The sequence below is a fragment of the Vanacampus margaritifer genome, chromosome 17, assembly GCF_051991255.1.
Source record: "Vanacampus margaritifer isolate UIUO_Vmar chromosome 17, RoL_Vmar_1.0, whole genome shotgun sequence".
Lineage (NCBI taxonomy): Eukaryota > Metazoa > Chordata > Actinopteri > Syngnathiformes > Syngnathidae > Vanacampus > Vanacampus margaritifer.
The window spans coordinates 7,523,074-7,535,286 of NC_135448.1; the positions used below are offsets into that span (position 1 = coordinate 7,523,074).

General features: G+C 39.0%; 1 protein-coding gene across 1 annotated transcript in view; it reads right to left on the reverse strand.

Annotated features, from left to right (window-relative positions):
* The window catches only part of LOC144037551 (uncharacterized), a 49,171-nt gene that overhangs the window by 30,463 nt on the left and 6,495 nt on the right, over positions 1 to 12,213 (reverse strand). The window contains 1 exon segment of the mRNA XM_077549114.1: positions 8,368 to 9,744. Within this exon segment, the coding sequence (XP_077405240.1) occupies positions 8,368 to 9,744 (1,377 nt within the window).

The window sequence follows — 12,213 nt, forward strand, 5'->3', positions numbered from 1 at the left end:
GGGTCACTTATTTTAGATTGGTAGATTGGGTCATTGATCGGCTAGGTTGTTCATTTTCTGTTGAACATCATTCGGAATCAATATGGTGCTTGCCTGCAGGTAGAGAAATAATTCTATAAAGCGTGATGGTCCCTATAGAAAACAATACAAATTAAGAGTGCAACTGTCGCTCATAAAAGGTTTATTAACCAGATGAGCTCATGTTTAAGGTAGCATATAACTGTCATAAAAGTGTAGAACTATTCATCCATCCATTTTCTATAGCACTTGCCCTCTAAAGGAGGTTGTGAGTAGTCAATCCAGGACAAATATAGACAAACATTTACACTCACATTCAAGCCTTTGGGCGTTTTGGGAGTTTTCAATTAGGCTAACATGCATTGGAATGTGTTATATAGGAAGACATTCTAAACACTACAGGTGCGCATCGTAAGCATTATTTGATTACTTTATTAAGTGTAATCTTTGGGTGTTCAAAATAATTGCATTGAGATCTCATGAAGAAGTTTCCCTTGCAAGGATTTATTAAGAGCTCTTAAGACACAAAAAAGCTTACATCTGAAAGCAATGTCCAGCCCCAAGTGTGTACCAAATAGAAAACACCCACTCTTTTTATACATGAAAAGGCTTTCTCTCCCCCTCTCAGGCTGGACAAAGGGTTAGTAATTATAATAAGCAGACATGTGATATACCGACATGTTTACTCCAGCTCCCCTACCAGCCCGGAAATATGATGTAGACAGGTAATGGCATGAGAACTTGACTCCCATACACATACACATTCTTATCTTCATGAGAACTTGACTCCCATACACGTACACATTCTTATCTTCATGAGAACTGGAAGGGAGTATAAAGTTCCAATATATTTCACAACAACATTATCACAGTGTTATTCCTTTAACTACACAGTTATATGGCATCTATATACTTATAAGTAAATTCATAAACAGTAAAAATATAAATTGAAAATGTTAAATGTCAACAGTCCCTCAATTGAACTAGTAAAAGTTCATAACAAGACATTTAACCCTTAAAAACAGTCTAGAGAAAAATTCCAGCGGGATCATCATCGGATGTCGCAACCGCGGTCATAGCTTTAGAATTTACTGATTCTACCATCATATAAGACGACTTGTTTTGAACATCTTGTTTTTCAATAGCTGTGGTAATAAGTCTTTGGCACAAAGATCTGATACACGGAACACAGCAGCATCCACAAGTAGTTAAATAAGCTGCAAATACAGACACAGAAATTAGAATTGATGAAACCAAAGTTTTATATCTACCAAAAGCAGCCATCCAGGTATCCCAAATTGACGTATCGATACCGGACTGCTCTTCCATTTTTCTATTAAGTGTTCGGAGTCCCTCAATTGCAATGGTTAAACTTCCCTCCGGTGCAGTATTATTAGGAATAAAAGTACAACATTGTTCTCCGAACATTGAACACACCACCATATGTCCGCTATGGATTGAGGCTGAAATTTATTACCCACATCTGTTGCTGAAATGCAGTGGTGTGATTTAGTTTCCCCAATTGTTTCCCAGTACCTAACATTTTAATACATGAAAAATCACCATCCGCCACTTTATTAGAAACAAATTAAAATTGGAAAATAGGGATCAGTACCAGAGAACCATGCCCACAGCATTAGGCCATAACAAAAGGTATTATTTTATGGTTACATTAGGTGGCCGGATATTACCTTCAGGAAGAACAAAAGTTAATTCGAGTTGACCTCCCATTTTACGCAATATTACTCTCTTGTTAAAGAAAACTGCCTCCCTGCTGGAACCTGACGGCCAGTATTGGCCACTTTGGGTGGTTATAAAGTGCTCCAGTCTAGTCGTAAAACACTTACAGTTAAATACCACCAGTATTTAAGCCAGAGGCCTACCTTAGTTGGCCCCCCACTACTAAATCCCTTCAAAGATTTAATGGGGAGTTTGACAGATGTGTTTGTGTTAGGAGCAGCTGTCAGGACAATTGAGTTATTATACGCCCAGGACATTATCTAAGGAATTCGGGGAGAAACAACATTCCTTTTATCACGTGTGTTGTATTCAAACTCGCGTCAAGGGGCTTCATGAAAAACCAGAATGGCACAACAATTAATAAGAGAAAAATCGTCACAATGCAGCAATTAGTAGCAGAGTTCTTCTTCGAAACCATCTTTAGAAGAAGTTCTTTGTTGCAATGTTGGTTGATTTTTTTTTTCTTAGAGGAAGAGGCGTTGTCAGCCTCTTTCCGAACCCTGGCTCACTGCCAGAGATCCAAGGAATGGTCACGGGATTACCTTCCCAGTGTGACTATCGTTGTGAATTGATGAAAAGGGCATGTGACTCAATCACCATTGAGTGATTTCCCCCTTTTAAACAGCAGATTGACACTGGATCAGCTTTTCCAGGCGAATCAACTGTGAAATGATGCCCAGGGAAAAGGCACTCCAATGAATCTCCTTTGAGCGACCTCCTCCGCATGCAGCTCTCTTCCTTGGACAGCTTGTCAGGTAGACACTGGAAACGGGTGTGGTGGGATCCGTTAGATGGCTCCAACTGGTGTGGGCGTAGATCAGCAGATGGTTGCCCTCGGTGGCAACGTTGAGCCATACCCAGCGGGCCTGGTAGAATATGACAGACGATGCCAAGTATCTCCTCTCCGATACAAGCGCACCGCACAGGATGTACGCTCTTTTACCTTGAGCGGTCCCAAGCATCTAAGAGCACACCATTTACTCTTAGTTACCTTCAACCACACATATTCACAATCATTTATTATTATTATTTTTTTTAATTTTCCTTAAGTGAGTCCCATGTAATGGTATGTAATGATTAATTAAATGTTTTACCATGATATTTACTGTTGTAGATTTATCATAAATGTGCATTTTGTCGTACATCAAATTTCTGTATTTTTAACGCTGGTTTTTACTATAGCAGTGTAAATCATTTAATAAACAACATCATCTTAACCCAGAATGCTCACGTCCAGCCGGGCCATGAACAGTCTGAGAAGAGATATATATATATACACTTATACCTTTAATAAACACTGCAGTCCTGCAGTTCATTTTAACAACGTGTCTCATAAAATAATGTCAACCAGGTGTCTCAATGTTCCTTCCACACCTAAATGGCAAATTCCATGGGCTCTAGAAATTATACTTTTCAATTGTTTCTGAAATTGAATATACTTACCTTATTTTCACCATGAGTTGTCTTTGCCAGCACTTACTTTCCACCCATGGTCAAAGTCCGATCACCTCAATTCTCCACCTGTGAATTCATTCACTCACATACTGTAGAAGTATCACATTCAGACTAACTTATAGTCCTACATTTATTTGATTCAACATGAACTGTTTGTGTGCATACTTTCTTTGTGATACACACGGACAGACCAGTAACTGACTCCCTCATCTGATAAAGATCAACTTTGATCATTTCAGACCTGAATGTGAAAACTGCAGCCGGTTACAAATTGCTGCTTCAAAAAGGGAAAAAAACAGACACCTTGTGTCCTGTTGATAAGAAAAAACAAATTTGGGCAATTTGGCCAACACCAAAATTACAGGAGCAGATCCTGCTTGGCTTGCAACAACAATTCATAAAAACAAAAGCCCTTGAGGCGCAAATTTGAATTCTGTCCAGGCAACACAGAGTGAGGAAAAAACTAAACAAAAAAGAAACAAACTGTAAAGTAAGATAAAAGATCAGAGTACCTACTTCAAATAAACCAAAAAGTAATCTTAAAATGCTAATTATCCTCACCTCTTCTACAGAGTAGTGGGGCTTGTAAAACACAGCAGGCAACTTTGCAGATCATGACCCAATTCAAAAATCACAGTGCTGTGACCTTAATCAAAAATTAAAAATTTAACCAGCAAATTCGCCGTAAGTGTTCCACATCTGAGTCCAAATTCACAAGCCAAAGTTATAAAAGAGAATTGGGCAAAAAATTTGAAACCTTAATTCAACAAGCATCAAATACCGGAAAATATAGTAATAAAAATTTCAATAAATTTATCCTACCCTAATTTCACACAAGCCGTTCTCAATTTCCGAAACTGCGTTGCTATAGATCACATCTCCTTTTCCGACACAGTACAGAGTGCAAATGTACACAAACAGACCAAAATATGACTCAAGGAGCTAATCTCAGATGACTCGAGAACTTTGAGTCAACAACTGGAGTTCATATTCCTTCCTGTCCAGCAGATGGCAGCAGCTATGCAGGGCAAAGTTCAAAGCAGGCCTTAGCTGTCACTGGAGACCCCTGACAGTTTCATCAAGATGGCTGTGATGAGAGTTCGAGATGTCTGCTCAAAGAGTTGATGGACATTTTGCTCAGACAATGCTTAAGAGTCATTGAACAGTCATATGGCGAGCGGATATAGTGTACCATCCTTATCGCAGTCTGTTTGGCCACTTCCCCTCCCGAAAGTGGCCTTCTGTGCAGCTTGCCGTCCACTCTGTGCACCAAGCAGAGCAGGAGAACGCTTGTCCATATTCCCAACAGCCAGGTTATTCCAGCACGTTTGTTGAGTCGCCCAAGAACAACACCTCTCGTCAAAGATTGAACCCGCCTGAAACATTAATACACTCGGAACAGACAGAGGGAGATGAGATCATAGCAAGAGAATACTATCTGCTTGTTGTAATTAAAAAAATAATAATAATTTTCTCAAAAAATGTATTTTGTAGTTTTATTTAAATGTGTTCACTACACTATAGCAAGTAGTATTACTATATTTACGCATATGTCTACCATAGACTTCTTCTTCATTACATGTTACCTCAAGTTATGCTTAAAATGTGACAGCTCACAGTCAGCGTCCTCATGGGGAAGTTCTCTAGTCTCAGAACTGGCATGCAAATTGGCCGACTTCAAATTCTGAAATTGGACTCAGACAGAACAAAGGTTTAATCATTTTCACACCTACAAATGAGTCATGAGAGATGCAGGGGGAAAAAATCAAAAATGAAAAGTCTTTTTCAATTAAAATTTGGTTTTATTACTCATTCAACTATATTAAAATTTGGTTTTATTACTCATTCAACTATAAAAAACAGACCTGATTTTAAAAATAATATGGAGAGTGGCCTGTACTTAACATCTAGACCTCTATATCCTTCCGCTTATCAGGAATTCCACTGGCACCAACAGATTAGCATCTGATGAGCCAAGCTACGCACACACAAAAGATAACAACCAGGTGTTACTTGACACAAAAAATCACAAGTCTCCTCTGAAACCACAACTCTCCCCGCCGGAGACAAAGGGGAGAGAGGGGGGGAAATGGGAGAGAAAAAATAAATAAAATAAAATAAAAAACTAAAACTTATCACACACACATACTCCTGTCCTTTTTATTTATTTTTATTTTCTTTCATCATTCTTCTCTTACCTAGAAAAGAGAAAAACTTCCATTATGAGGACACATTGCACTCTAACTCTTATCTCACACACAAAGCCCCCCTCCCCCCATTTAAGACACAGGGGAGGGAGCAGAAAAGAGAAAAGAGAAAAAAATAAAACATCTTAGCATTATCACATTCAAAACCTATTTTATACTACATTCCTTTACGAAAAACAAACGCCATTATCGCACCAGTCTTATCTACTCAAAAACAACACCAAACATACAGTTAAAGATATTAAAGAAAAACAAATAAAATATCCACACACACATTTCTCATTCACAATTACAGATTCAGTTAACTCCCAAACCACCAGGATAGCCTCCACCTTCCTTATCTAGGTCTCATTCAATTACTCAATAATTCTCTTAGGCACATACGCACACACATATACCAACTAGGAAAAACTCCCATTATAATCACACAATTGACCCTAGTCATTTTATAACAAAAAACATGAAATGCGTCAAGCATCACGAGCGTTGCAGCCTTCACTTGTTCGCTTAGCGACAAATTCTGACTATGGACCGGAAGTGTATGCAAATCGAACCATCCTGAGTTTCGGTCGAAAAATGTCGTCCATTATATGTAGTAATTAGTTGTTATAATATTTATAAAGTCAGTGACGTCTCACTTATGGTACTACAATACAACAGGTCTATATTATTCTCATTAATACCCCCCCCCCCCAAAAGATATTATTATTATTATTTTTTCTTCAGAAAAATAAAAACAAAAAGAAAAAGAAAAAATTAAACAGAAATTAAATATCGTTTGCGCGACTTAATAAATATATCCAGGATCTTCACGGGCGGCTTAATTCAACAAAATCAGAAACAAAAAAACACAGCCTCTCCACCGTGGAATTATATATCAACACGGGCGGCTTAATTCAACAAAACACAGCGTCTCCACCGTGGAATTATATCGAATATGCCGTTTTGAACGGCGGAGCGCTCCTACTTGACGTCACTTCCGTATACAACGGGCATCACTTTTTTCTTTTGCATAGTTCAATGTCGTAGTAATTTTCAAAATCGAGGACTTTCGCGTCCCTCCGTAACAAATACGACTTTAAACCCACTAACTTGTTCACACAGATCTCAAATACAATTTGGTACAGACGTAATGCGGCTTTGAGTGATCCCAAACAAACAGAAATTTCTCTACGCGGATAATTGTCCACTCACCTTATTAATATTTGGCGCCTTAGAAATCCAGTGCATCCAGGATCAACACAGCTTTCGCAAAAAACATCTCAATTTGTCGCCGTCGGAGGTCACCATTTTGAAAGCATTATTTGATTACTTTATTAAATGTAATCTTTGCGTGTTCAAAATAATTGCATTGAGATCTCATGAAGAAATTTCCCTTGCAAGGATTTATTAAGAGCTCTTAAGACACAAAAAAAGCTTACATCTGAAAGCAATGTCCAGCCCCAAGTGTGTACCAAATAGAAAACACCCACTCTTTTTATACATGAAAAAGCTTTCTCTCCCCCTCTCAGGCTGGACAAAGGGTTAGTAATTATAATAAGCAGACATGTGATATACCGACATGTTTACTCCAGCTCCCCTACCAGCCTGGAAATATGATGTAGACAGGTAATGGCATGAGAACTTGGCTCCCATACACATACACATTCTTATCTTCATGAGAACTTGACTCGCATACACATACACATTCTTATCTTCATGAGAACTGGAAGGGAGTAAAAAGTTCCAATATATTTCACAACATTATCACAGTGTTATTCCTTTAACTACACAGTTAAATGGCATCTATATACTTATAAGTAAATTCATAAACAGTAAAAATATAAATTGAAAATGTTAAATGTCAACAGCATGTGGCCACATAGCCACAGACACGAGGACGACCAACATATTGCACAAGAGAATCTAGACCCATACTACCCCTGTCGAGTAAGCTGCTCGAAGTAGCAGGGAATCCGTCAAGACGGTAAGCATATAATTAAATTACCTGTCATAAGTTTACTACCCGCTGATATCTCTCACATACAATTAGGGCTCCATTTCAGCCTCCCGGCACCTGCGCAACACCCCGGAAGCAAGGTAGCATTTAGGAGAGAGCATTGTCCAAAAGGTATGACCTGTTTACTTAATTGAGTACAATTCTCCTATCAAGAGTCTTTTATCTATATTTACCTTCATTATTATTATTTAAGTATTATAATAATGGGATAAGCGGTAGAAGATGGATGGATGCATTCATTCAGTTACACAATGCAAAAAACAATGTTTGTCTTTGTAGGAGGGCCCAACCAGGAGCTCTGTGCCACTGTTTATCCCCCTGACCCGTTTTATGTAATTGGTCTTTTACTGATTTCCACCCCTCAGCATCCATATTCAATAAAGGCTTTATAGGGCAAGCAAAGAATTGCTTGCCACTATACAAAGTAATTGCAGCCTACTGTAGGTATATTTCTGCAAAGAATATCATGGCAAGACAAATTAAATGTGGCAAGATATGTGGAGTAAAAAAACAAAAGGCGGCAAAATATACAGACAACTTAAATAACTTGGCAACACGGAAGAAGAACCCCATTAGCGAATTTATTAGGGAAACGGATGACAGAGAGGCATGGAGGGCCATGATCACTGATGTTTGTAGCAGACCCGGCACATGAAGAAGAAGTGTACGCACATAACTGGGTTAAGTCAAGACACATACAATATACAATGCAAGTACACAGATCCTTCGTTCATTCAGCGGTAGACAGGATTTCTGCACCATTTTAAAAGTCAATGCATAAATGACGTCATATCAAGCTTCATTAATCACGGCTATTCTCTCCAGCACACCTGTGCCTCTTAGCTTTGGCATTACTTGAATATCTTTGACCACAAACAGAGCAAGCAAAAGGCTCCTCTCCAGTGTGGGTTCTTGTGTGCCTCTGTAAGTGTCCTTTTTGAGTAAAACACTGACCACAAACCGAGCAAGCAAAAGGCTTCTCTCCAGTGTGGGTTCTTGTGTGCACTTTTAAGTCTCGTTTTTGAGCAAACTTGTGACAACAAACTGAGCAAGAAAAAGGCTGATCTCCAGTGTGGGTTCTTGTGTGCACTTTTAAGTGTCCCATCTGAGCAAACTTGTGACCACAAACTGAGCAATCAAAAGACTTCTCTCCAGTGTGGGTTATTGTGTGTCTGTTTAAGTTTCCCATGTGAGCAAACTTGTGACCACAAACTGAGCAAGCAAAAGGCTTCTCTCCAGTGTGGGTTATTGTGTGCATTTTTAGGTGTCCTTTTTGACTAAAACATTGACCACAAACCGAGCAAGCAAAAGGCTTCTCTCCACTGTGGGTTCTTGTGTGCGTTGTTAAGTATGCCTTGTGAGCAAACTTGTGACCACAAACTGAGCAAGCAAAAGGCTTCTCTCCAGTGTGGGTTCTTGTGTGCGTTTCTAAGTGTCCTTTTCTAGTAAAACACTGACCACAAACAGAGCAGGCAAAAGGCTTCTCTCCAGTGTGGGTTCTTGTGTGTCTGGTTAAGTGTCCCATGTAGGCAAACTTGTGACCACAAACTGAGCAAGCAAAAGGCTTCTCTCCAGTGTGGGTTCTTGTGTGCGTTTTTAAGATTCCTTTTTGACTAAAACATTGACCACAAACCGAGCAAGCAAAAGACTTCTCTCGTGTGTGGGTTCTTGTGTGCGTTTCTAAGTGTCCTTTTCTAGTAAAACACTGACCACAAACAGAGCAGGCAAAAGGCTTCTTTCCGGTGTGGGTTCTTGTGTGCACTTTCAAGCTTGTTTTGTAAGAGAAACGTCGGCCACAAACTGAGCAGGGAAAAGGTTTTTCACCAGTTTGGCTAATCATATGTCTTCTCAAATGAAAGTTGCTGCCAAAAGTTTGTTTACATAGAGAACATTTGCAACATTTGCTGCCAGTGTGACATGTCACGTCACCGTCAGACTGTTCGTCATCAGTGCGAGGAGAATGTGACGCGTCTTCAGCATCTGACATTAGAGCTAACCGGCTGTCTGCTTGTGATCCTCCACGGTGGTCCTCATCATCTTCAGTTGTTATCAGTTGTCTTGAGCTGCTGCTTGAAGGCTCCGCCCCTTTGTTGTTTTCATATAGACATTCATCTTTAGTCTTCAAATGGAAATCAGTCCCGGGCAACTCTGTGAACTCCTCCTCCTCCTCTTTAATGTATAGTGGCAGCTGCTCCTCTTTATTTATGTTGGGAGGGTGTGGCTGCTCCTCTTCTTTAACCTGGAGAGGCTCCAGGTTGTCCTCCTCTTTCACGCCAGGGAAGTCTGACTCCTGCCGCTCAGGACAAAGATATATTTCACAGACGTCTGCGGGACACAAGAGACACAAGGTTTGGTAAATGCACTTTACATAACATAACCGTTATGTATTTTATATTTAAGATTATCACATTGGCCACGCGAGCGCAATAATAACAAAGCCGGGAAAACGTACATGTGTAGAAACAACAGATTTGCCTCAGCTTGTAAAAAAAAAAAAAAAAGAGCAATTGCTTAGTGCTGTGTACAAGTGACACAGCGATGGGAAAATTGAAAAAGCAGTTCTGAGAAATTCAATTAAGATCTGAGTAATGTACCAAAGCGACAGACAAAAACTGTAAACGTAATGTAACAAAGTGGCCGGATGAAGATTCCTATCAAAATAAATAAATACATATTGAAGGTATTATTTGATTACTATATTAAGTGTAATCTTTGCGTTTTCAAATTAATTGCATTGAGATCTGATGAAGAAGTTTTCTTTGCAAAACATTTATTTAGAAGCTTCTAAAGACACAGTTAGGATACCCACATCTGAAAGCAATGTCGAGCCCCAAGTGTGTACTCAAATACAAAACATCCACTTATTTATAATCAAAAGATAAAAGGTTCCTCTTCCCGCCTCTTGATTGAACAAAGGACAGACATGTCGACTCCTAGGTTGAACAAAGGTGTAATGTTGAACAAAGGACAGACATGTCGACTCCTAGGTTGAACAAAGGTGTAATGTTGATGGTAAACAGACATCTTTATACAGTTCCCCTTCTTGCTTGGGGGAACAGATGCAATCAGGATCTGACCCCAGACCTTCAGTCCCTAATGACAAGAGACTCTGATAACATCATGCACATTCCTATCTTCAATAGCTTTGAGGGTACGAAGATCAATAAGAGTTCACACAATCATTATCCTACTGTATTTAACTACATTCATGATTATATCACATCTATATGTTTATAAGTAAATTCAAAAACAGTAAAATTATAAATTGAAAATGTTAAATGTCTTCAGTCCCCCCATTGAACTTCTATAAGTTCAAAAACCGGACATTTAATGCCACAATAGTCTAGAGAGAAAGTCCAGCGCGGATCTTGATCGTCGCAAAATGAAGCAATGTCTATGTGTGGAGTTCAGAAAATAAGAACAGCAGGAGAGAGAGAGAGAGAGAGAGAGAGAGAGAGAGAGGGGGTAGTTTAGCAGTCATATGGCATTAAAGAACAATTTGATTCCTTAAGAAATTTTCAGTGGAAGGGGCATATCATATGAAAAACGACCCTATGTGTAATAGCTTATATTCAACAAAATGTGTCACGACGCAATAGCAGATGTGTTTGTGCAGTGAAGTCATCTCGTGGTGAAGACCCCCCCATGGAACAGTGCCTCGGAAAGCACTTAGCATCCTCCTGGAACAGACAGCCGGGGCATCTGGGTCAGCAGCTTAGTCAACCCCCTCGGTCGGGGTCAATTGATGTGATTGATGAGCCTGGGACCACATGTGGCTCACATGTGGTGGATGCGGCCCCCACTATTATGATCAGCAAACCAATCTGTGTGCAAAATCATTTTCATTTAGTCACTTATAACATAAATAGTCTTCATTCTTTACTTTGAAAAGAGCACCTGGTAGTTTTTAGCAAATGTTAATTGTTTAAGTTCTGTAGGTCCTGGAACGTGCTGTTGTACACGGAAAAAGTTCTTTTTGTTGTGGCATTCAAACAGAATCCGTTTAATGGCATTTGCACATTCAATGACACAATAATGAAAGTCTTGTAGCCATTGAAACTTTATGAGGCCAATTGTTTAATATTTCTATTTTTCTTTAATGTCTTCGAGATCAGAGATAATATACTAAATCAAATATGTTTTAATCTCAATGCCTTTTCTATATCTCATGAAGTTTTGTTTTTTCAAATGGGTTCGTCTGATCCAATATTCCTAGCAAACCCTTATGATGGTAGATAATGATTAATCAAATATTTTACCATGATATTTACTGTTGTAGATTTAGCATAAATGTGCTTTTTGTCATACATCAAATTTCTGTATTTTTAAACGCTGTTTTTTTTTATTATAGCAGTGTAAATCATTTAAAAACAACATCATCTTAACCCAGAACTATTCATGTCCGGCCGGGCCATAAACAGTCTGAGAAGAGATTTACATATATATACTTATACCTTTAATAAACACTGCAGTCCTGCAGTTCATTTTTAACAACTTGTCTCATGAAAAAAAGTCACCCAGGTGTCTCAATGTTCCTTCCACACCTAAATGGCATATTCCATGGGCTCTAGAAATTATACTTTTCAATTGTTTCTGAAATGGAACATACTTACCGTATTTCTGCTATTAGGGTCGTCTTTTGTCAGCTTTGTAGAACTTACTTTCCTCCAAGTCCAATCCTCTCCATTCTCCGCCTGTAAATTCCTCACACCAAACTTCATTCTCACATCAGACTTCCTTTTGAACGATACACAGACAGACCAGTCATTCCCCCTCAGTCACATACTGTAGAAG